Genomic DNA, 26,303 nt, shown 5'->3' on the forward strand with positions numbered 1-26,303 from the left:
CATGCAAGAATGCAAAAGAAATGTTGGAAACCTTGGAGAAAGCTCAATAAAACATTGAAGAATCTAGCCATAATATTTTAGAAAGAAACAACAATAGTAAAGATATCAACACATGTTTCTTGGTTGATGTTGAGTCTCAAGAAAGCAAGGTGTTGTAATCAAAATCACGACGAGATGACAAACCATAAAATAACGAATTTAAAAAGAGGTTTTGGAGTTGTCACCAAAACTTATTCTGGAAAAACTGTGGAAACCATAAAATAAGACATGATCTACGAAAACTAGATTTTGGGTTTGGGAGTCGGTTACACGTAGGAAAGGTATTAACACCCTATTGTGTCTACCCGAAGATAGTATATTTAATTAAATGTGTGAATTTGATGTGGTTTTCAAAATGTTTAATTTTCCCCGAAAATAAAATTTTCAAGAAACAAAAATATCTTTTCGTCTTTTGGGCTCGACAAGGATTTACATTGTTCATACATATTTTTATTCAAAATGAGAAATTGGAGTTACGTAGGTATTTTTGCAAAACTAATTGAAAATGATTTAATTTTTTGGAAGTGAATCTGACAAAGACTAGCCTTACTCTTACATATCTCCATTCACAATAGAGAATCAGGGATCACGTAGTTCTTAAGGGAAATATTGTTCGTTGAAAAAGTTGATGTTTTTAATTTTTGAAGATGTTGTATTCTTTTGGTAATTTTGGTATGATTGAGAAAGTAAAGGTAATACGTACTAGGAAAACATGAACAGTCACACAAGTACTCATACCTTTAGAAACATATTTTAAACACTTGAAAAAGAAAAAAATATTAAGTACTAAGATGACACAAGCAGTCACACAAGTACGCTCATACATTTAAAAAATATGTTAATAATTTAGAAAAAATATATAGTAAATACTAAGACGACGCGGTCACATGAGTACTTAATCCTTTAAGAAGTGTGAGAAAATATATTTTCCATTTTTAATTTTTGTAATTTTTATATTTTATAATTTAAAATAAGAAGGTGAGTGTGTCAGAGTGGAGTGTTAAGAACCAATGGTGGGTGTGAAAGATTTAAAACGCGGATTTTAAAAAAAAAAGTCCCAAAATATAAAATAACCTAAATAGAAAATAAAACATCACGGGTGTAGAATGGTAAAGGTTAAAGTACAATAAGAAATTAATGTGTAGTGTCTAATGAATATGGAGGTGCAATGAGTAAAAGCATGTTCTAGCCCAAACGATAAAAAGAAAACTGTGTGAAGTGGAGATGTCATGGTGTAGGGAGTAATAGAATGGTTAACCCATTTTGTTAAAGAAATGCAAATAGAATAGGGATGTAAAAATTAAACAAGGGTATCATAAGCAAAAACTAGGTCTGACCCAATCATCTCTTTTTCTAAAAAGTAGAAAACCTTAATGTCTCTCATTCTCATCTTCCTCGCATGGCCGCACAACAACACTATTCCCACTCATTGACACACGTCCTTGTCCTGTCGGAGCTAACGACGTCGATGACAAACACAATGTTCTAACTAGCTTGATCGTTGATAAAACAGTAAAAATGATTGTGAAATACATAAAACAAATTTGTTTAGTGAAAATAAAGTGAAAGATGTTGGAAAATAGTTTGGATTACAAAACGAGTGCCTCTTAGATGATTAAACCGTGTTAAAGTTCAAATTCACCACTTTGTCCCTCTCTTGTACTAGATATATGTTAAATATGACTCTGTAAATAACCAAGTCTTGGGAGTTCTGTTTAAATGTAATTATGGGTTTATTCCAGGCACCTAGAGCATAGGATCACCAAACTTTAGTATGATTTCTTAGTAACTACTTGAATGGATCACTTGCATTAAGATTAAAGCTCTATATCCAGCTGCAACCTTAGATCTATTCCAAGCATGTAAAAGCATACAGAAGAATTGATTGGATCACAATTTGAAACTAGTTTCTACTCAATCTCAAACTAGTGAAATAAGATGAGTGATCAGTTAATCCCATAACAAGGATAAATGAATTCACAAACGTGTGATCAAAAGCAAACATTCATAAATAAAAATACTACTGAATACAATAGAGTTTCAAAGTGGCTTGCATCTCACTTCAATACCTAGGAGATTTAGTTCCTCATCATAATAGATGGAAAGAAAGTAATACATGGAAGTGTTTGGGAAAACTCTCTAAGGTCTCTTTTTGAATCTCTCTAAAGGAGTCTCTCAAAAGTTCTCCAAAATGTTCTATATAAAACAGAGGTGAAATCCATTTTTTATAGACTTTGACAGTGTGGTTTTAGCGGTGGTGGTTTCCATGGCTCCAACCATGAGGTTTACTCCCAAGGTTGGTTTCATTTGTGGCTTAAGCTTTGTGTTTCTAGGCTAGAGCCTCCTTAGGTTACTTTTAGGGTAAAGGATTCTTCATGGCTTTAGCTTGAGGTCATGGCTTGAGGTTTCCCTTTAAGGTTGGTTTTCTTCGTGTGACTCAAGCCCCAGATTTCATAATGAAGTTAGTATTTTGCTCAAAATTTCTCTGTTTTTTTCATATTTCCTCTTTCATTCTCTGACTTCATCAAAACCTGCAAAATAAGTAAATTTGGAGTGATTAACACAAATATTTAACAGAATCAAAACAAGATAAATCTCAAATTATCATCAAAACTAACTAATATTGGACACTTATCACATTCGTCATCTTTTTTAAGTTTCAAAATACCCAAGGATTCATATTCTTCTCTCTCACGCGATAAACCCCGAAGCGCACATGTGTCCCCACTGTAAGCCTCCATCCAACCATTGCTCCTACTCTAGTGTGAAAAGGTTTCCTTCTCCTTCCCTAGCCTCGCAAACCTCGTTGATCTCGCCAACCTTGTCGACCTCACCAACTTCGCTAACCTTCTTAACCTCACTGACTTCACCAATTTTACCAGCATTGCCAACTTCGTTAACCTTGCCAATCTCATCGACCTTGCCAACTACACCGATCTAACCTGTTTTTCCAATCTTGCCAACCTCGTCAACCTCGTATGCCTTACCCGCCATGTTGGCCCTACCGACCTCACCAACCTTATCGGTCTCGCTTACCTCACATGCCTTGTTGTCCTTAATGAATTTTATATATTTATTACTTTAAAAATTTAGCATATTATCAATCTTGGTCTTTATAAAATATTTCTAAAAAATCCATAGTAAATATGTATATATTCATTCCATCCTTATACCTAATTAAAAAAATAAAATATTACTCATATCCCCAGTACAAGAATTTCATATATAAATAGAATCGAGTATAGTATTCACGATCATTTATCTAACTATTTTCTTATAATTATGTAAGATTTTTTATTTTATGATCACATTGTTATGGTTTTATTATAGTTTTATCCAATATTTTTATAGTTATGATATACCTTGAAAAAAAAGTGTTAGAAACTACCAAATTATCATAATTTGTGTTCTTCACCACATATATAATTAATAAAACTTCGGTTTTGTAAACAAGTTGAAACAACCCTAAAGTGTTTTTGTATATAATATTGTTTTTCTTGCAGACAAAAAAAATAATGAAGATGACCGTTTATGAATAATAGTATTAGTAGTAGATTCTATAATTGAATGCCTTCATTAAAAGCAAACGGTGTTCTAAGTTTGATATTGATGAGACCATATAAAATAATAATAGTAATAATAAATTAATGCTGGCCAAGTAATAACTGCTTAAGCGGTTTACGACAGTATGCATAAATTGTGCTTGCTACAAATTATTCAAGTCAGAGGAGAATATTTTAGACTTAATATTTAATATTTTAGACTTACTTTTAACTATAATTAAGGAATAACATGAAATAATATCAAAGACATGATATATAGGTTAAGGATGCTTTTAATTTCTAATTTTGTTTACATAAATCAAATTTTATTTTTTTCATAAACTTTGATATATTTTAATTTCCAAAACGAAAAGATGTAGTCTTCTTAATTTAACTAGGTCAATTATTTTACATATCAAACTGCGTTTTATGCTCGTGTTTATATATTCTAATAAAAATGTTAACTTGTAATGTTGTTTAATAAATAAAAAATATAATATTAGTGGATAAAAAAGTTTAAAGACTAAAACATTAAAATTTAAGACACAAACAAATTTTAATTTTTCATCAAAATTTAGAAATTATATATATATATATATATATATATATATATATGAGATTAAAAGTTAGTATTTCCTTAAGAATGAGTTATATTGATTATTAGGATAATTAATTGAAAATATTATTATAGACAAATTATGTCTAAGTTGACATTTAATTTATTATTCTTATATATATAACAATTTTCTAATTTAATAAGATTTATAACATATTATGCTGGTAATTATATTTATTATAATGTAATATGATGTAATATTTTTTATAATATATTATAATAGTATTTAATACAAGAATAAAAATAATATGTACAGATACTATGATAATACAATATTTATTTAATATGATTCTCCCACCAGACTAAATACAACATTTAAAAGTAACGTGGTTTAGTTTTACAATGAAAGATATACATAAATATAATATTAAAAATGTAGAATTTCCAAATCTATAATATAACTTGTGCTACACTTATTATTATTCTCAAAACTGATTTTATACTTTTATTAAAATAGCTTTGTAATCCATAAATGTTTTTCACCTTGAAATTAACAAAAGCACTAATTGCGTCATATTTGATTTTCTTTTTCTATTGTAATTTGTTATATTAAATTAGAGTACGATATTATGATTATAATCCAATAAAGTTTTACCATTGTAAATATTAAAATCAAATTTTCATCTAAACGCAAAAATGTCATAATGTGGGAAACTTTATTTTCTCAAACGAGCTTTTCATTTTTCTAATTGATCCAAACACGGCATATGCGCATTGGATACTCATCACATTTTTTGACTAAGATATGTACTGACTTATCATTCATTTATTATACACAAGTGGTTGGGTACACTACATTGAAAAATTATATTCATTTTTATAAAAATATTGTTATAATATTTGACTTTTTTTTTTAATATTTGGATAAATATTTTATTAAGATTTGTTGTATTAATAATGATAAAAAGTTATTTTTAGAACAATCTAATTTTCAATGTCTTTGGTAATTTTTTTAAACTTTATCAGAATTTCTACATTCACTATACTACAAATTTACATAGAAATGTTTAGATAAATTATCAGTAAAATTAATTAAGAAATTTTTAGTTTTGATAATTCTTGTTTTTATTTTCGTTCCAGTTTGTAACTTCTCATCCTCGTATAGGAATATTTTTTATAACTTCTCTTCATATTTTTTTTCAAATATTTTTCTCGTAATATGCAGAGTCTACAAGGATCTTATAAACTCAGTAAGACATTATTTTTACTTAGTAAGCTATTAATTTGATCCATTAAAATTCAACTCCTTCACCGAAGAAAGATATCTCTCATTTTTTTCAAATTTATTTTATAATGAAATCTTTCACTAAAGTTATATTAACTTATATCTGAAAAAATAATGAATTGCATAATGTAAAATATTCTTAGATTATACAATTTAAAAAACATTTTTAGATATTATACCATTCAAAGTATAGGAAACTGAAGAAAAGCAATTCAAGAATTGTCAAGTGAAGATCTAGCATTACTGTAAACTGATCACAAAAGTGTAAGCAGCAAAACAGACACAAAAGAGATGAAAAAGATGTTAAGTGCAACAGTCCTTGTGTGTCCTATACCACTGCATGGAGTACTGCTTCCACTATAACAGCCCTTCTTTTGCTGGATTCCTGCACCACGATTTTCAAGCACAAAAGTGGAGTTTGTCTGTCCACTGCTGAACAAAACACACCAAAAGAAAGGTCCTTTGTGGAGTCCAACAAGACCAACTCCAACTTCAGTGTGTGTTTTGTTCTTCAGAACAGACACAGAGTTCTTATCTTTTATGAGAACTTGGGAGAATGCTTGTGATGGCTCAAGATACTCTCTTTGGCAACCAACAATGTGACCAGTTATGGTGCCAAATGTAGGGAGCTCTACGCCACAGTTGGGAGCAAACACTTCAGTGAAATCGTCTTCAGGAGGCTTGCAGTTTACAGCATTGTTATCACTGCAGTTTCCTTTGCATAATTCAACGTATTGTAAGGCCATGCACCCTAAACCAGGGCTGTCATTCAAGTGAGGAAGCTTCTGATCTGTTCGGTTCTTGTTTATGATGTCAACTATGTCACTGGCAGGGTTTCCTGTGAGAGAAAACATCAAGCTCATTTTTAGATGGATGTGCATGTGCATGAAAGGTCATGTTCATCTTGTTTCTATTCAATTGGCTAGAGTGATTTTTCATAAACAATACCAATGCCACACGAGTCAAACCTAGACAAGAAAATGACACCACTCTGATCCAAAAGCTTAATACAATGGGTTTATGAGTATTCTTCCTTATAAGATATTCAACTTTCTCATCTCTATCCAATAGGACTTAGACTGATGTAGGGATTATATGTTTACTTGGGAGATACAACACTAATGAAACATGAGTCAAACCTACACAAGAGAATGACACTAACTCTAATCCAAAACCTTGATTTTCTTATCAGGTGTTAAACTTTTTCATCTCTACTTAATATAAAACTTAGATTCACTTGAATTTCCAACAAGATTTGCACCAAACAAAGAATATATTACAAAACCTGGTTTTATTAGTGTTGGGTATGAACAACAATAACAAAAAACACAAGGAAAATAACAAGAAGAAAACAACTATATTGCAGTGGAAGGTTCTATACATAGAGTTCGTTCACAGAATTCAACATATAAAACTAAGAAATGGAATAACAAAAAACTGCAAAGAGTGTTAAATCCAAACACCATTCAATGCATATGGTAGATGATTTACCTAAACTTCATAGTACTAGATGTTTTCTAGTAGACGGTCTTCTATTCTCTTCATTAGACTATTATGATTTGAGAGCCAATCATTATAGTTAGCACTGAAGCATTGAGAAAATGATGCATAGATCCTTCATGTCCTTGTTCAAGTAAACCTTACCTGTATTGTGCTCAACCTACAGACCTATTCATTTTTTCAGGGTAGATTTTCTTTTTGTCAGTAGGAACTGACCACAGACAGTTTTCACCCTACTCAACCAACTATATTAGACTCCTTGACTTCTTCGAAAAGATATAAACACCATAGTTCTACTAAAAACCATAGATTGATACATATGCTTTTCTGTGGAATTGAATTCTCTAGTGCAAAATACTTCTGATAAGCCTAACAGGCAAAAAGATATATATGATTATGGCCTATTGAGTACTTCCTAACAAAAATGGAATGTTATCAATCATCAGTATCAAGACCAAGTACACAATGTGAACTAGGAGTTGACTTTTAAAATAATTGTTAAAAGATCTTCATTGTTTCCTAATGATGATCATAACTTTACAGGTTACAAACAAGTAGATACATTCACATTATAACTCAAGTACTTCAATTTTTTACATTGTCTTCTTATTCATGTTTGGTATACAATTTATTTATAAGAACACTTAATTACTGTAAAAACTTTGAAACCCTTACAAGATGTTCTGTAAGTTTCACTTCCATATTGATCACATTTAATATTTTGTAGTATTTTTTAATCCTCAACTTGATTGCAGTGTGATCTTTTGAGAAAACTAGCTCTTCTATGAAAAAAGTTCACAAACACCAACATACTAGAACAAAAGTTAACAGGTTCATATTATATTCTGGCTGCATTAGAAGTCTAATTTTAACATTATTGAAAGAGACCTATAGATCAACAAAAGTAATGCAGAATGTTTCATTTGGCCTTTAATCTTTGCTATTATCCATAAGACATAAAATTGACAGAAGTTTGTCCTCTTACAAGATTTATTAACCTCAAAACCTGAACCATATTCACATTTTCCACTAAATATATTTCACAAAATATGCTCTTATAAAAACCAATATATTTGACTAAATTTCAATTTGTGATGCTCAGACTGATGCAGATTTTTCCAACCAATGTATAAAAGCTCTGATTATTAAGTTGATAATATCCAAACAGAACTCCAAAATATTTTAATGTTTTACAGTGATTTCTGTGAAGACAAGCTATAAATACCATGAAACAAACTTTTTCTAAAATTAATGAAGAATTCTCAGAACATGTGAAACAAAGGCGTAAGGTACAGGAATAAGCTGCACTCCATGCCAAATCATCTACCATATTTCTATAGTCATAACATCACCGATCATAATTAATGTAGCATATCAAAGAAACCAATGTCACCTTTAACCAATCTATAAGTTCAGCAATGTACTGTTGAATGATTCAGTAATTAGGAGTGCACTAAACAGATTAACGGGACTACTATAAAACTAAACTGATCTTTCAAAATGATTCAACAAAACTGAACAGTAAAATTGTTTAAAGAAATTGAACTATCAGCTCTCACTCTAAATTCCCTTTTTTTCCCACTAATTTCAAATTTGTAGTGCAAATCCTTAAGAAAATTTCAGACAGTTATTATATAGGAAACCTTCAATGAAACCTTATAAAAAGAATGTGCAGGAATCAGAGATCCAGAACAAGATGGAAACTTTCAAAGCCAAAGACAAAAGCACGTTTGAACTTATATTAAGGAGAGCTTCTGGAATACTCATTACACCACACCAACCATTTCAACAGTACAAGTATCTAACACCCCAACACACAATAACAGAACAACCTTGCAGAATGACAAAAAATAGAGAAAAAAGAAACATTCATAGATGAAAGGCAACATTTGTTACTTACTAGTCATGCCCACAATGTCCTTGTAACCAAATAACAGACACAATGCTCATAAACACACCAAATGCCAAAACAAACACACAAAAAGAGAGAAAAAGAATACAGCTTTACTTACCATGGATGTGATGGGAGAGAACAAGAGCTGGAAAAAGAAGACAACAAGAGAAACAACAAAAGAAATGCAACACCCAACAACTGGGGTTGTTCATCATATGCAATGCCGATGTGAACCAAAAAAAAAAGGATTTTGCTACGGCAGTAGTGTGAAACAAAGTGAGTAGAGAAAAGGGTAACTCGAGTTGAGGGAAAAGTTGATGAATTGGCCTAAATGGAGGAGATAGGGAAGAAAGGGCTGGTGATGGGTTTACACTTTGCACTGCCAAAAGGACACAGAGTGGTCCCAAGTAGCCGTTATCTCCTCTGTCATTGAATGTTTTTTCCTCAAAATGCTACCCATTTTCAACATGGGACCCATGATTCATAGAGAACTGTGATTTTGGAGACAAAGATGATTTAGTGATTTTTAATTTTGTTTAATCTTATTTACAGATCACAGCAGCACTATCTTTCCAAAACATTAATAACCTTGTTAATGGTTTCTTTTGATATATCCTGTGAGCTGAATTTGTTGAAAATTATGGTAACAAATTTCTTGGTATTTCTTCTTCAAGACATTATCTTAATATAACATAATGTCTTAGAAAACTAGCTGTCTAAAAATGTTAGAAATTTCATTATATTTCTTCCTTAATAGATCTTTTAAGTTTTACATTTTCATATAACCTTAAATATCATTCAATATATCTATCGATTTGAAATTTTACTCTTTCCAATCATAATTAATAGGTATCTTTATCTGATAAAAGCTTCTTTTTTTTTTTATTTAAGTTCATATTTCAAGACTTATAAGATATACTTTTCATATATTATCAAAATATTTATTTCTCTCCAACTTTCACAAATAATTAGAATGAATTATTGTCTGACATATAATAGGTGAACCATTCATCATAATAAAAGCCATTATTAATACCATTTTAAATAATATATTAATTTATTAAACATCAAAATTAGCATTTCTTTTAACAATAATGATAATATATTATAAAATATGGCACAAGAGGTATCAAAACGTTTTTACCACTAAAATAATGCATAACTTCAAACGATTGTTATATTTAAATTTCACTAATTCAAATACTAGATAGCATGATAGAAAAACAAAAGAAAATGGCTTATCGTACTAAAAAATATATCATAATATGTATTGATTTTTCTTATGCTGTTATTGAATACTTGGTTTGTATTATTATGTAAAGAAAACAAAATCAGTGCAATGAAAACCAATGTTTGTAAATGAAAAACAAAAGTTATAATATAAGTATTGCATTTAGATAATTATTTTTCTTTTCTTTTACCTTCATTAGATTATTAGTGTATGTATAGCCTTTCTAAACACTATTCACAGGCCAAAGCAAGCTTTATTCTTTTTTTTTTTTCAATTCTTTTTCTTATTTTAAAGTTGACTTTTTTTCTTTTAAATGAAATTAATTATTAATTAAAATAATTTGTTTATCTCACATAATTTGGTTAAAAAATGTTTTCTTCTGGCACGCCATAACTTCTAATTGCATCCAATAATTGTTAGAATGATTATTTTATCCTTTATAAAAGTGACTTTCACATTACCTATTATAATCTTTCAGAACAAATTATTTAAAAATTCTAAAAGAAGATTTCTGAAATAAAGTTAGGAATAAAATTTTCACTCTCTACAGTAATACTCTGGTTTTTTTTTCATAATATAAATAAATATATTTTTTCTACTCCAACCTCTTTTTGATTTTGACCGTGAAAGTACTGTAGAGATGAAGGGAAATCCTATTTGTGAAGTATGGGGTGAGTTTGATTGTATTTAATGCTCTTAAAATATTTTTTAATAAATTTAAAAAAATAATTTTTTAAAATAAGTAATTCCATGTATTTCTTGTAAAATCCCGTTTCCTTCTTAAATAACTGATTATTTTTCTAATTCTTATCTAAGAAATACTTATTTTAAATTTAACCAAGCTTACTTATAATTAATACATCACACCAGAAAAGGAAAGTAAGAGTTGTGTAAAAGAAATGTAGAATATTTTAAATTCCATTTTTACACACAAATTAGAGAAATTGATTTCCATATTTTGTGAAAGTTAGACTACTTTTGTTTTTTTTTAGATTTGGAAAAGTGAATTTAAGTGAAAATAAAAGTAAAAAAAAAAAGAGTTTTTGGATTAAAATATTCGCCACAATATACTATTTGAGTAAATTTAAAATCCAAATTTACTATTTGAATGAAAAAGTCGCACACATACATACAACTTATCTTTTATATGACTTATATTCATAGTTAGAATTCTAACCATTTTTTCAGGAAAACATTCCCAACCATTCACGAATATAATATTAATGAAATATGAATCTAACCACATAAAAGATTAACAACATACTATACTCAAAACCTTAAGAAAATTGATTGATGGGTCTTTACTTTTATACAGTATTCTTCTTTTTCATTTCTACCCATATGATACTTAGACTCAAACTTAAAATTCTAACACTGCGGTCATAAAGTCATATCAGATTCAGCAATCATGTTTATTTATGCTAACTTATTCTGTTTCTGATACATTTCATAGTTCAAATCTTATAAGGTGTAGTTTCTGATTCATTTTCCTAGTTCAAACTTGTAAGGTGCAAGAGCACTGGTACCATCAAGTCCTTTTGCAACATAGAAGGCTTCATACTGAGCAAATGTAGTTTCCCTATATTTGGGAGGATTGTCTTCGTTTAACAGTTCCTTTATAGGTCCAAAAGGCTTTGAGGATGCTTCAACACTTGGGCTGAAAAAGCATGCAACAGATATCCTTGGACCAACATGATTTGAAAGCACTCTGTGTTCAGCACTCTTCAATCTATCATTTGTTATAAGCTACAATTCAAACACAAACAATGAACAACATGTTTACATCCAATAACAAGGCTCATACACATAACAGATAGAAACACTCAAGTCTTTGTATCAACTAGGAGGGAACAAGAACATGGATCATATGAATAGTTCAGACTCTATCATTCAATTGTAACCAGAAAATGACAAAAACTCAAACTGTATCATACCTGGTATTCCTCCCACAAAACGTTGGAATATTGCTATTGTTGTTTAGAGGTTAGATCATTGAGAAGTGTAAGTTATGCAGAAGTAGCCAATTTACTCATACAATAAGGAACACTACAGAAGACACTGGACTCACAAAAGTTCTGACTTATTAACCACCTATCACAAGCAACCTCATGTACATATTGATAAAAGTATGAGTTGTCGGGAATCCAAATGAGTCTAAGTTTTATATTGGATAAAGTAGAGACGACAGTTTATAGGGAAAAAAACTCATAAACTCGTTGTTTTAAATTTTTGGTTATAGTGGTGTCCATCCCTTATATGAATTAAGTTCAAGTCTTATTGTTATTGAATTTCTCTAGTGAACCTCTCTCGAAGGCCCTTTAGTAGCATGATCCATGATAGGTAAAAGTTGCAGGAAATAAAGAAGAAACAGGAGGATAACAGAAAACTTGCCTGCAAAAAGTCTCCAATATTAACCACCAAAGCACCAGGTACAGGGTTTATATCAATCCACTTGTCATTGCATCTTATTTGGAGACCACCAATATGATCCTGGAGAAGGATTGTGAAGAAATCATTGTCAGAATGCAAGTTGGTTCCCATGGTCAAATCTGGTTCAGGACATGCAGGATAATAATGGCAAAGACCAAGCACTCTCCCAGCACATCCAATATCTTTGAGATAGTTTGGACTCAGATCCAAAGCTTCTGAAAACAACTCAAGCAGTAAAATACCAAGCTTCATTATGTATTTACTGTAATCCAGCAGTATGTCTCTGCAAGAACATGCAATCAATCAGAAGGGTGGAATTTCGGTTTTGGAACTTTTCAAATTGTCTCAGTTTCTACAGTAGTTTAAGTTTTAAAACTTCATCCTTTAACTTCCATGCCATATTATGCAGAAATGAACATATATCACAAATTAACTAAAAAATATGCTTTGTCAAAGTCTAACTCAACCTCACATAACCAATTTGTAAGATAAAGTTTGCATTTACTAATATACTTTAAATTGGTCTTATTACTAGTCATTGTCATTGTTAGACTTCCAACATGGATGGGAAAGATAATAGATAACATACAACAAGGAATAGTGACTACAAGAACTATGGCTAGAGCTAAAGAGAAGGATAGGATCAACTAGTCATGAAGAATTTCACTGTTCTTTCCTTTCGTTCATCAATGACATGTTTTCTTTCTTGCTTTTCATGTGGGATGAAACCCTTTTTGGAAATCTTTGAAGATCAAAACCCTTTTTATGAGATTCATCAACAGGGGATACCCTGCCCTCTACATCAAGATTAGCACATTACAGGATATTAAGACAGCATGTTATTTCAAGTTTTGCCATTATCCACAATCAGCATCTAACTTTGATCAATTCCACCACCTCTGTTTGATGCACTTGATAAGCACTGGTAGAAATTTGATTCCTGTGTATCCATATAGATTACAATATGCAAAGCCAGATACGTTTCTAGATTTGACAATAAATACTTCTCTGCATAGCATGCCAGAACTATACTTTTCCCACCCAACCAAAATTAACAACATTGCCAAATTCGATAAGAGACATAATAGCTAAAAAAAGGTATTTTATCAAGATTTACAATCCAATTTATGATCAACAAACATATAAACATAAGTCTCCAAATCTGTGTACTTTAACTACAATGAAACTCATTTTTCTTTCTGAACTCAGTACTTCAGACTACTAAGAATCATGTCATATCATGTTAGTTTAACTGAAATTTTTTGAAGGAACACATGATTGATACACATACATACCTGCATACTGCAGGAATTTCTTCTGGTTTGGGGGCATCAGGGTACAACAAACACTTAAAAGTGTCCCTCCAATTGAGTGCTGGCTGTGAGCCATATAGATCAAAATTGCTGTTATAGAAAAAGGGTTTTGTTCTATCTCGTGAATAGAATTCCCTTTTGTGTTCAGCATCAAGTTCATGAAACCTTTTGACCCCATTTTGCATCTCCTCAAGAACACTCACAGGGATGTCATGATTGATCACCTGAAAGAAACCCCATGTTTGAGATGCTTCCTTTACTATGCCAACAAGCCCTTGGCGTTTGCTTGCATCCTTGTGAATATCTGCAAGGTCTATGACTGGAATAACATGGCTTGTGTCGGTTAAATTTGAGACCTTCTTCTCAGATTTCTGAGGAGGATGACGGAATATGCTAGGAACCTTCTTGTAACCTGCATCAACAAGCCCTTTGACACCAGCTTTTGTTTCATCAAATGCTTTTCTTTCACTCAGAACATAACCAAAGTCTGATTCACTTGCTGTTCCCATTTTTCTGTTGTAGTGTGAAATTGGAACTAGCAGAGTGAGTGGATGAACCAGGAAAGAACTAAGCAACAGTATGAAACAGCTAAGGCTTGAAGATGAGCTTGAAAGGAAGTCAATAATGGAGGAAACTATGACAAGACAATGGTTCCAAACTTCACAATCTTCTCACACTTTGACATTAAAAAAATGAAACTTCTGTGATGTATTTCTTGTTCTTATGTCAATAGCCTTTAGTTTATAGTTTTTCTTTATCTTTTACTTTACAAGTTGTTTGATATAGAAGAGAAAAGTGACTTTTACATAAAACCATAACCATGAACAAAAATTTTCACACTATCAAACACATTGAAATAGTTCATATCTTATCTAATTAAATCAATTTTCACCTAACAATTACATTTCTCATGTTGGTGTGCATATGTTTATTTTATTTTTTAATTACATTAGTATTATGTTGGACTCTTTTACCCTTACAATGACTTTCTTTATATAGGGTTTAAGTGTAATATTTGAAAATAAAATAAAAGATGCATGTGTAATATAGAAAAAGGTGTTAACATAATTTTTTAAAACATAAGAGAGATTAGTGTAAGATTTAAAAGAAAAATAAAAAATTGAAATGTAAGTGTAACTCCAAAATTTTTTAAAGAGGTATAAATCTTTTCTTTTTCTTTTTATTCTATAAAACCACCAAAAGGGAAGGATAATGTATATAGATGGGAGAAATCAGGCTTATGATTGTGATCCAAAATAGGACAATGGTGGACCTTTCTGGTCAAATCAGAACTCTTATTTTATATTTTCTATTCTTTTGTTTTATATATTTCTAACATTTGGATGTGTCAATTAAAATTAAAAGCCTCTACTATTTTATATTTTTATATTTGTTTCTCAAATTTTCCTAATTAATATTTTTATATTTGTTTTCTAGGGCTACCTAATAGTTTATCATTAACTTATCACATTTTTTTTAATATGTTAATCTTTTAACTTGTTAATGTTGCTCAATTTAGAATATTAGGAAGGTAAAATATTGTCACCTGATCGCTTAATTTGATATGTTAGTTATCGATATTAAAAGTTGAAGAAAAAAAATGGTGTATTTGTAATATCTCAAAAATTTTATATTGTAATTTAATTAGATTTTAAATCACATAATTATTAAATAATTTAAATATGTTCTTAGATGACAAATGGTGAAGAGAGGTTGAGTTTTTGTAAAACTGATTTAATTATTTCTTATTTGTAACTACTTAAATGGAAATGACTTTATATTTGTAACTCGCTTTTAGGTGATTAATGATATAATTGTGTCATTTTATGATTTATTTTAACATCCCAAAAATTTAAAACTTAAACAAAATTATTTATATGAACCAGAGAAATTTGATATTAAACTTCTTCTTAGCTACGTGGTTTCGTAGCACCTGTTAACCACTAACATTCTCTTAAGTTCGTACCATTAAAATTATTATAGTAAAAGAAAAAACAAACAAACAGACAACACAAAAGTAAGGGTAAGGTGATATCAAAATAAACAAACACAAGATATCAGAATTCATTATACATAAAGTTAATACCAAATTAAACAAACATCCTAAGCATACCATGATCCTAGACCTGACCATCTGGATAAGGTATGAATGTCGAGTTATGACGGATCATGCACTTGTGGTGGCCTCTACCTTGTAGAGTTATTGCCAATGAGTTTCATCCTACCACACTCACAAGGTTAATTTGTATCGCGTCTTACTAGAAGCAGCTAGACTAAGACCTTATACTACTTTTACTACATGTATCACTCTTCTCTAATTGAGAATAAATGATCATTAAAGTGTCAGGACAACCCTTAAAATTGAACTCCCTACATTCATACCAACAATTCTTTGATACAACCATTAAGAATTCTCCTTAGAACTTTTATAACCTCAATTTCATATCATTGTACATTCCAAACCATACCACTAAGCAATAATTAAACCATCATACCATTTAAAACCATGTACATAAGAGAAATGAAATTAAAACATCCAAGATTACCTAAAACCACTCGCCTAGTGCAGAAATAAGGTGACCAACAAGCCAACCCACTTGCCCAATGAGAGAAGAGACAATGACCTCCACAAGCCCAACAAGCTGGCTCGCCTAGCCTTTGAAACTCACTACCAAAGCACTCAATTATTCGCCCAGCCACTCTGCATAATTTTGTAGAACACTAATTTTACAGAATTTGCACCCTCTCAACCTAACTTGACCTATCTTAAACACTCATACCAACTTCTACCACTTCCATCTGGTGTTCTAAGCCACAATTGACATATCCAAGAATATGTACCCTAACTTCAACCATGTTTAAACTCCTTTTTACAATGAAAATCTAACTCGGGACAACTAAACCTCCATTTCATAGACCTTAAATCATTTCTACGTTTCTAATGCATATCTTAGCAACTTAGGGGTATGAACAAGTCTCAAATGACTCAAAGACAATCCCCAAACACTCTACTTTGTCTCAAACCTTCCAAATCAAAATCTCACTCTCAAACTCCTAAATTGAGCTTAAAACTCAGTTTCGGCATTTCATATATCAGAACTCATTTTCAAATTTGTATGAACTAATCAAAACTATAAACTGAAGCTATCACAAGTAAAATCATGAAAAATAGAAAAACCATAGGAATGTGGCTAGCACGAATTTGTATACACTATCACCCATAAAATAAAGAAAAAGTTGTCATTCTGTCAATCCTTACTATGTATATTAGTAGTGGTGTTACAATAGTAGTAGTAGTGAATGGTGTTATAATGAGTAGTGTATTGTGATTATTTATTTGTGATTTTTGATTTTGATAGCTAATTATTATTTTTGGTTGAATTTTTTTTACGACTCCTTGAAACCCCTATTTTAGGGACAAAAAACCCCAAGAGTCCTTATTTTTGGTTTGTATGAAGTTTAAAAATCATTTGGAAAGTTAGTTGTTACAGACCTTTAAACGATCATAACTTTTACTCCACTTGACAGATTTGGTATTATTATATATTGATTTAGGGTAGGAAAAGATGTTTAAAGTCGTGAAAATCGCATAGCAAACTTTTCCTTGTATATATTTTTTAAAAAGGTCATTTTCTATTTTTTGTCAATTTATTGTGTGTTTTCTGTTTTTTTTAACTTTGCAAGAATATTTCAGATAAACTTTGAATTTTTGATCTAAACTTTTTTGTGGGGGGTTTTTCATGATTTTTTGGTGCTTTGAACAAATTTTTAGGTCATTTGGAGTTCTTTTCAATATACTCTTAGTTTTACCCTATGTTTGGATATATATGGTGTATAACCAATATAACATACAACAAACAATTTCAACAATACCAATATAAAAAAATGTAAGTTCATAAAAAAAAATCTAAAACTAACCTTGAATGTTGGCTCGCTTTCGGAATAAAGCACTACTACTAGTGAGGGGGAAAGGAGAACATGCCTCTGGTGGTCGTTGTGGTGGAACTTCAATGGACAATATGGCAACCAAGGTAAGGTAAATGACACAAAAATCGACCTTTGTTCTTCCTTACACTCGTGAACAAAGCAATTCGTTTCCTTGAAAGTGGTGGAGTTTGGATTCATGTTCAGGATGTCAATGTTAAACGAAAAGGCGATATCAATTGATAAAAACCAAAGAAATATCCAAACAAAGACTACAATAACACTTTCGTTAAGGGAAATTACACAAAAACTTACTTTTGTTCTTCCTCGCACTTGTGAACGAAGTCCCTAATTCAAGTAAAAGAGAAACCGCAATAGTGTGATGGCGCTACTTTTAAAAAATAATTACAATGTATATGATGTTGAAAAACTCGAAACTCGACGTCTTATATCTCTTTAACGTCTGAAACTATGGCATTTGACGTCATACATGAATACATTTTCACCTTCGCTTCGAACATTTTTATAAAATTTACTCAACATGATATCGATGTCTAATTACTTTATGACATCAGAAAAGTATAAACTCCGACCTTGAAATTAAATATTCATATTTAAAATTGTCACCGATCTTTTTTAATATTGATTTTTTCGTATCTAACATTAAACGCGAGACGTAAAAAAACTATTTTTAAAATAATTGAATTTTATTATTTATAAACATTATTACTTCTAAAATAAATTCTTTTAAGTTTTTATATTAAACATAATTCAACTATACGCATTTTTAATATACAGATTTTTTAATCTAATTATTTTGTATAACAAGAAATTATTTTAAATAAATATACCTTTAGTATATAAATGATGTTATAATTAAAAGGAGCAATAAATAAATACTTTTGAATATATGAAAAAGAAATTTACATTTAATATAACCAGTTTATTGTGATATAATACTACTAAGTTGTAGAATATTCAAAAAATTTAAAAGAGATTAAAAAGCTTAAAGAAATTCTAAATTTCTTTCTAAAAGAATAAAAGAACAGCAAATAAACTGTCAATTATATTTCGAAGTTCTAAAAGTCTGTCACATTTATCTTAAAATTAATAAAGTTCAGAAAATAGTTTATGAAATTAAATATTATCAATATAACAAAAATTTAAATTAACATAAATTAACAAACATAATTATTAAATTATAAATTACTAATTAATTTAATCTCAAAATTGAAATTATAAAAACAAACCGATCCCTAATTCTATTCGCAAACCAAATATAATCACACATTTAAAATAAAAAATGTAAATAAAGAAACATTTTAAAGTTAGAGTCTAACTATATTCCTTTATCATGCATTAATTAATTACAATAACTATTTTTTCATTTTATTAATTTCAGTTATCAGTTTGCCATACTGTTATAATTTAAATTCTTAAGAGCACATTTAGAAGAATTTTCGAAAAGCACGAAGCAAAAATACAAATATAAATTAATTCATATAATTTTTTTCACATCGATAAATTAAATTTGAGTAATGTATAAATAAAATAAAAAATTTTGGACTACACGATGCAGCGTTGCAACGTGCTTATGGGTCGGAAAGATTAGTGAGAAAGGAAAAAGGCAGAAACGCGAATTTGGCTAAGAATCTGAAAACGCGAGGCTTTGATTCGCGAGATGTATCAGTGGCGGAAGTTCGAGTTCTTCGAGGAAAAGTACGGCGCCAAGTGCACGGTTCCCGAGGGAGACGGCGGAGACGACGTCATCCGGGAGAAGAAGATCGAGTGCTGCTCCAGCGGTAGGGGCAAAGTCGTCACCGGCTTCGACGACGGCGTCGTTTGCTTTTTCGATCGAGGCTTAAAGTTCAACTACGCTTTCCAACCTCACTCCTCTAACGTTCTCTTTCTTCAGCAACTCAAGGTTAGAGAGGAATTATTGTCGCGGTTTTCTGCAATTGCTCTCTTTTTTTAAAATTGCTTCTGATGATATTATTGCAAGTTTTTAGAATTTTAATTGTGAAGATCGGTGAGAGAATTCGAGAGTTTAGTGAAGTGTTTTTTTTTTTTTTCGTTTTTGAAGGATTAAGGAAGGTATTTTGCGATTTGAATGTTTTGTTCGGAGAAGTAGGAGCTTAATTACGCTTTGATTCTTGAATTGAAGTTCAGTTATTTTTCTAATTGTTGGAATTAAGTAGCAGTAGTGCAACCTCACTTTTCTTCCATTGTATTTGCTCAAAAGAACATTGTTCGGTGAGATTGTTGATGGAATTTTCTAGGACTGTGCTTTCAATTGTGTCTGAGTGCTGGTTGTTTCGGTGGAGGAATTTTCTAGAATCCTATTTTTAGTTGTGGGGATTGGTGATAAGAGTTACCTGGCCTAGCAGCAAGGTTTTAAATTGAAGTTGTGATCGTGGGGGATCCCGCTTGATTTGGGAAGTTGTGGAGAAATTTGGCCGCATGCAATTGCAGTTGCCGATGACTCCAAAAACCTTAACACAGCAGCTGAAAACTGCAGTTGTGCGGTGACTCCAAAAATTCTGATGCTGTGGTTGTTACCATTTTTTAAAACATTGCTTAGTAGTATAGTGTGTTTAATTTTTTGTGTGTATGAAGGATTGGACATTGGTGAAGGGCTTTTTTTTAAGAGCATGTTTTGATGTTTGTTTGTAATAACGCGAACTGACATTCACACATTCCAAAGCATGAAATGTAGAAGAAAAAATTTCTGTCATTTGTGTTGAACTTAGTTTTGGTTAGTTTAATTTCAACTGATAAGATAACCAAACGCATGTTTTGTTGGGTTGTCTAGGGTTGTGCTTTGATTCTTGATTGAAGTTAAAAGAGGTGTGTTTTGTGTGTTGATTAACCAGCAACGCAATCTTCTGGTAACAATTGGGGAGGATGAACAGCTTACTCCCCAGAAAACAGCTTTATGCCTCAAGGTTTTTGACCTTGACAAGATGCAACCTGAGAGTTCGAGCATGACAAGTCCTGAATGTGTTGGGATATTGCGGATATTCACTAATCAGTTTCCAGAGGCAAAGGTAACGAATGAATGGCGTGCTTGTTACTATTCTTTTTGTGATTAATGATAATAAAACTGGTTAGTATAGTAATGTAGTTTTGTTGTCTTTGTCCCACATTTTGATGGTTTGAAACTATGGTGTACTGCAGATTACATCTTTTTTGGTTTTAGAAGAAGTGCCACCCATACTGCTCATAGCTATTGGTTTGGACAATGGTTCTATTTACTGCATCAAAGGAGACATTGCACGGGAGCGTATCACGCGTTTTAAGCTTCAGGTTGAAAACAACCAATCGGACAAAACTCTTTCTGCTGTAACTGGACTTGGGTTTAAGGTGGATGGTCAATCACTACAGTTATTTGCTGTGACTCCAAGTTCAGTGAGTTTGTTTTCGTTGCATAATCAACCACCGAGAAGGCAAACCCTTGATCAGATTGGATGTGGTGTAAACAGTGTTGCTATGAGTGAACGCTCTGTATGATGTCTTTGTTCATTGTTCTCATAATTTTTATAAATTGGCATAATTATATTCTTTGTAAATGCTGAATGTCTCTATTTGTTAATATGAATAGGAGTTGATAATTGGTCGACCAGAGGCAGTATATTTTTATGAAGTTGATGGGCGTGGTCCTTGTTGGGCTTTTGAGGGAGAGAAGAAATTGCTTGGATGGTTCCGTGGATACCTTTTGTGTGTTATTGCAGATCAAAGAACAGGAAAGCATACTTTCAACATCTATGATCTGAAGAATCGATTAATAGCCCACAGCGCATTGGTTAAAGAAGTTTCTCATTTGCTTTATGAATGGGGTAACATCATACTCATAATGAATGACAAATCAGCTTTATGTATTGGAGAAAAGGATATGGAAAGCAAGTTAGACATGTTATTCAAGAAAAACCTATATACTGTAGCAATAAATCTTGTACAGACTCAACAAGCAGATGCTGCGGCTACTGCTGAAGTGCTAAGGAAATATGGGGATCATCTATATAGCAAGCAAGACTATGATGAATCAATGGCCCAGTACATACTTACTATTGGTCACCTTGAACCTTCTTATGTTATACAGAAGTTTTTGGATGCTCAAAGAATCTACAACCTCACAAATTACTTAGAAAAGCTACATGAGAAGGGTCTTGCTTCTAAAGATCACACCACACTTCTATTAAACTGTTACACCAAATTGAAAGACGTTGAAAAGTTAAATCTATTTATTAAAAGTGATGACAGCATTGGGGAACTTAAATTTGACGTAGAAACAGCAATCAGGGTTTGCCGTGCTGCCAATTACCATGAGCATGCAATGTATGTTGCAAAGAAGGCAGGGAGGCATGAGTGGTACTTGAAGATCTTGCTTGAAGATCTGGGTAGCTATGAAGAAGCCTTGGAATACATTTCAAGCCTTGAATCAAGTCAGGCAGGGATGACAATAAAAGAGTATGGGAAGATTCTGATTGAGCACAAGCCAGTGGAGACTATTCAGATCCTCATAAGGCTTTGCACTGAAGATGGTGACCGAGGACGCTCAAATGGAATGTATATGTCTATGTTGCCATCTCCTGTTGATTTTCTTAGCATTTTCATTCATCATCCTCAGTCCCTTATGGATTTTCTAGAGAAATACACAAATAAGGTTAACGACTCACCTGCTCAAGTTGAGATTCATAATACCCTTTTAGAGTTGTATATATCCAATGAATTGAACTTTCCTTCAATGTCGCAAGTTAATGATGATGGAAATTATCTTAATGGAGTATCAGCAAAAACTATGAGTGCTCAGTCTAACGGAAACACTCCTAATCACAAAAGTTCTGCACAGGGAAAGGACCTTCTTGAAAGGCATAAAAAGGGTTTACACTTGCTTAAGAGTGCATGGCCTCCGGAGACAGAGCACCCACTATATGATGTTGATTTAGCAATTATACTATGTGAAATGAATGCATTCAAAGATGGACTTTTGTATTTATATGAAAAGATGAAACTCTATAAAGAAGTGATTGCATGCTATATGCAAGCACATGATCATGAGGGGTTAATTGCATGCTGCAAAAGGCTGGGGGATTCAGTTAAAGGAGGGGACTCATCTCTTTGGGCCGATGTACTTAAATATTTTGGTGAGCTTGGAGAAGATTGTTCTAAAGAAGTAAAAGAAGTTCTGACTTATATTGAGAGGGATGATATTTTGCCCCCAATAATTGTGCTTCAAACTCTCTCCCGAAATCCATGCCTCACACTTTCTGTGATTAAAGATTACATTGCTCGAAAGCTTGAGCGGGAATCAAAGATGATAGAGGAGGACCGACAAGCTATTGAGAAATATCAGGTTGGCTGTTAGTTTTTTTTATTTGTTTTAATTATTTGATGGTTTATAAGTTGTGTCCATCCTTTGTGTACACGACACAAACTCCTGTAAATTTACATTCCTTTTGTTTTCTAATGGTATAAACAATTTAAACAAAAGTAAGATGCATTCTGGAAAATAGATACTTAGCAGATAATGGTTTTTAAATGTAAGAAGTTTAAAATTTAACAAAATAGAAAACACAGAAAGCTCAGGTTTTTTTTGTTTTTTTTTTCTCTTTTTCACTAAAAATTACTCACATATACATGTAACATATCTATGAAGAAGTGGTTAATTTTTTAGAGATTTTATCCAAAGAACAAGCGACTTTTTTGTTTGGTACCAATCACCAAGGATGACTTTTTGTTCTAAAAGATGATTAAAATTATAGCTTTTCTATTTTGCAGAACCTATACAAAGTAGCTTTTCAAAATTATAAAATATCTGAACTCCTTTTGATTCTAGTTATTTTTCAAAGGCTTTAACAAACTCAATTTACATTTTTCAAAATAGAATTGATTTTTATACAAAAGAAGAATACAGATGATTTCTTTTTTTATTGATGAGAAATCATTTTGTAATGTAATATAATTTAATTCATGGTGAAATATTTCTCAAATAGTCATGTATGAAGATAAAATTCTGTACTCTAGAGGTTAGTCTCACCTATCTGATGGGAAAAGAGAGAAAAAAATAGTGAGATAAAATCCTTCTTTGCCTCAAGAGAATGTAATAATATTATTTTTTAATTATTATTCTTTCTGTAAACTATATGGAAGTATTCTATGAAGAGTCTGTTCAGGAAATTGAACAGTATGTGTTTTGGTTTCTATTGTTCTTGAAATCATTCCTTCATAATTAAATATGAACTAGCACCTGAAAACTTTAGCAGAAATTGAAGACATCGAAATCTGTCACGGATGAAGATCCAAGTAACTATTGAACTGTTATGAATGAAAAACTCTTCTTGAAGTTTAAAGCATTAACAGTTGGGTGATTATGATTATTCAATGTGAAGCAGACACCCATTTTCTGTTATATATTTTAGTTAGCATCTTCATGTCATAACAGAATATGCCACTTGTTTTTAAGTCATTTGACTTGAATTTTCATCACCTAGAATGCTTTTCCGTTTAAAGATTTAGTGTATTGTGATGATAAATGGTAAACACAAATGATGATTTTGTTAAAAAAATATTTGAATATAACGAAATTTATGTTATTTAGGAATTTTTCTCAGATGCTCCTATTTACATAGATAAAATTTCCATTGCCTCATGAGTCTGGTGATGTTCTTTGTTGATTGTCATTCTGTATTTAGTAAGGAAGGATTAACATCGAAGTATTTCTGTGCAGGAAGATACACTGTCAATGAGGAAAGAGATTCAAGATCTTAGAACAAATGCTAGAATTTTTCAGCTTAGCAAGTGCACTGCATGCACCTTCACCCTTGATCTGCCTGCTGTGCACTTCATGTGCATGCACTCATTCCACCTGCGCTGCCTTGGCGATAATGAAAAAGAATGCCCTGAGTGTGCTCCTGAGTATAGGTCTGTCTTGGAAATTAAAAGAAATTTAGAGCAAAATTCTAAGGATCAGGACAGATTTTTCCACCAGGTGAAGAGCTCTAAAGATGGGTTTTCCGTCATTGCCGAATATTTTGGGAAAGGGATCATCAGCAAAATAAGTAATGGATCCACTTCTGGACCCAGATCCGGAACTGCATCATCCTCTAGTGGTTTCTAAGGCTTGAGATTTCTGCCACTTGCTTTTCAGCAGTCCTTCATTTAACATAAAAATAGCTGGGCTCTGGATTTTGGATGAAATTTGGTTATTTTTTGGGTTTCAGATTTCTTAATTGCTGCGTGTTGTCTGGTGTCCAAGGTTGATATTTTCCATAATGCGCTGAATGCTGTAAATTTTAACCAGGAGTGGTTCATCCCTGAATGGTCTTACTCTTTTGCGGTAGTACTGAACTTTTTGGGAGGATTTGAAGCACATTTTCATTTCAGCTTCTACTTGATGGAGATACAGCCCACTTATTTAAGGTAATGTGAGATTTACTAGGTATGAATTCAGGTGATACTTTTCTTTTTCTTATTTTTCAGTGTAAAATTATGCCGGAATATAATCATGGAAATGAGATTTTTATTTTGATTGTTTTAATTTTTTTGAATGCCATAGTAACAATATGAATTGTCTGCTTTAGCCTCCTGCCATTGATTTCTTAGATTTGATATTCTATTTGTTATTCTCTGCTGTATTAAGAATTCCACTTATTTTGTATTTCTTTATACTATCACCGGTCTTTACACTCTTGTTACACATGACCAAATACATGTTACTTCTAAATTCTGATTTGGTTCACCCCAGAGTATATAATTGGGTTACACATCTAGAAAATGATGAAGTTCTAGCTCTATCTGATCTTGGATGTTTAAAGTTAAATCCATTATTAATTTTTCTTTTTTCCCTCTTGCTTTGAGTGCTCTTATTGATGCCGTGTCTCGGGTTCAGAAACTCAGTTCAGACCATTAAATTTTAACTTTTACAGTAAATTTTCAATTTTCCTTTAAATCTGGCTTTGGGCACAGGAGAAATCTCATCTAATCTTTGATAATTATAAATCTTAGTATTTCGATTTGAACACATTAGAATTATTCAGCTATTCACTTATTATCGATACATTAAAATAATATAGTTATTTTTTTTTCTCTTTTTTTTTCTAACCAAATAATAATAATAAAAAAAGAGTCTTTCACTGATATACCTTCATCCAAAATTAGAGAAAATATTGTCATCAGATACTCTAATGGAGATAGAGGTGTTGCTGCATTAGTATCCACATTTCTTATGATTATAAAAAACGGTTAATGCAATTAAAATAAATAAATTATTATAACATTTGTCATAATAATAAAAAACAATTATGATGTAAATATTGTGAAATTTATAGAATACATATTATATAATATTAATGTAATGTTATATTATACAAAGACAAGATAAAGTTTTTATTTTCTTTTTTTCTTATAGATATTTCACTTCCCAACATATGTAAATGTTACCCTATTTTTTTTTATTTCTTTTTTCTTTTCAGAGATGATAAATAAATATAAATTCTGATTTTGTTTTCATTTCCATCTCTTAATAAATTATTAAGATATTCTTAATTTATTTGTTGTTTTGTTTTTAAATATATAATTATAATTTTTTAT

The 26,303-nt window shown here is 31.2% G+C and overlaps 3 protein-coding genes across 4 annotated transcripts; 1 reads left to right on the forward strand and 2 right to left on the reverse strand.

Moving 5' to 3' along the window:
* Positions 1-5,633: 5,633 nt before the first annotated feature.
* Positions 5,634-9,201, reverse strand: LOC108347150 (uncharacterized). Its single transcript, XM_017586297.2, has 2 exons — positions 8,935-9,201; positions 5,634-6,260 (listed from the first exon to the last, which is right to left on the reverse strand). Exons 1-2 carry the CDS (start codon positions 9,029-9,031, stop codon positions 5,677-5,679), a joined length of 681 nt encoding a protein of 226 aa, XP_017441786.1. The 5' UTR covers positions 9,032-9,201; the 3' UTR covers positions 5,634-5,676.
* A 2,244-nt stretch (positions 9,202-11,445) lies between these two features.
* LOC108346289 (1-aminocyclopropane-1-carboxylate oxidase homolog 12) lies at positions 11,446-14,498 on the reverse strand. Its single transcript, XM_017585329.2, has 3 exons — positions 13,773-14,498; positions 12,439-12,760; positions 11,446-11,793 (listed from the first exon to the last, which is right to left on the reverse strand). The coding sequence occupies exons 1-3, from the start codon at positions 14,297-14,299 to the stop codon at positions 11,530-11,532; spliced, it is 1,113 nt and encodes a 370-aa protein (XP_017440818.1). The 5' UTR covers positions 14,300-14,498; the 3' UTR covers positions 11,446-11,529.
* Positions 14,499-19,273: 4,775 nt separating this feature from the next.
* On the forward strand, positions 19,274-25,293 carry LOC108347493 (vacuolar protein-sorting-associated protein 11 homolog). Of its 2 annotated transcripts, none has more exons than XM_017586770.2 (5): positions 19,274-19,638; positions 20,588-20,761; positions 20,892-21,218; positions 21,316-23,067; positions 24,442-25,293. In XM_017586770.2, exons 1-5 carry the CDS (start codon positions 19,396-19,398, stop codon positions 24,829-24,831), a joined length of 2,886 nt encoding a protein of 961 aa, XP_017442259.1. In that variant the 5' UTR covers positions 19,274-19,395; the 3' UTR covers positions 24,832-25,293. The 2 variants fall into 2 exon arrangements, with proteins under 2 accessions (XP_017442259.1, XP_052724423.1); XM_052868463.1 differs by having other exon boundaries at positions 19,505-19,638; positions 20,527-20,761.
* Positions 25,294-26,303: the final 1,010 nt, after the last annotated feature.

The sequence above is a fragment of the Vigna angularis genome, chromosome 9 (genome assembly GCF_016808095.1).
Source record: "Vigna angularis cultivar LongXiaoDou No.4 chromosome 9, ASM1680809v1, whole genome shotgun sequence".
In the NCBI taxonomy this organism is placed as follows: Eukaryota; Viridiplantae; Streptophyta; class Magnoliopsida; order Fabales; family Fabaceae; genus Vigna; species Vigna angularis.

What these genes read in the sequence shown, in the direction of transcription:
- LOC108347493 (XM_017586770.2), top strand. Translation starts at nt 19,396, where the DNA reads ATGTATCAGTGGCGGAAGTTCGAGTTCTTCGAGGAAAAGTACGGCGCC. An exon ending in TTGCTATGAGTGAACGCTCT is followed by an intron (nt 21,219 to 21,315) that starts GTATGATGTCTT and finishes TAATATGAATAG; the next exon opens with GAGTTGATAATTGGTCGACC. An exon ending in AAGCTATTGAGAAATATCAG is followed by an intron (nt 23,068 to 24,441) that starts GTTGGCTGTTAG and finishes ATTTCTGTGCAG; the next exon opens with GAAGATACACTGTCAATGAG.
- LOC108346289 (XM_017585329.2), bottom strand. Translation starts at nt 14,299, where the DNA reads ATGGGAACAGCAAGTGAATCAGACTTTGGTTATGTTCTGAGTGAAAGA. An exon ending in GAAATTCCTGCAGTATGCAG is followed by an intron (nt 12,761 to 13,772) that starts GTATGTATGTGT and finishes ATGTTCTTGCAG; the next exon opens with AGACATACTGCTGGATTACA. An exon ending in ATATTGGAGACTTTTTGCAG is followed by an intron (nt 11,794 to 12,438) that starts GCAAGTTTTCTG and finishes TTTGAATTGTAG; the next exon opens with CTTATAACAAATGATAGATT.
- LOC108347150 (XM_017586297.2), bottom strand. Translation starts at nt 9,031, where the DNA reads ATGATGAACAACCCCAGTTGTTGGGTGTTGCATTTCTTTTGTTGTTTC. An exon ending in TCTCTCCCATCACATCCATG is followed by an intron (nt 6,261 to 8,934) that starts GTAAGTAAAGCT and finishes TTTCTCTCACAG; the next exon opens with GAAACCCTGCCAGTGACATA.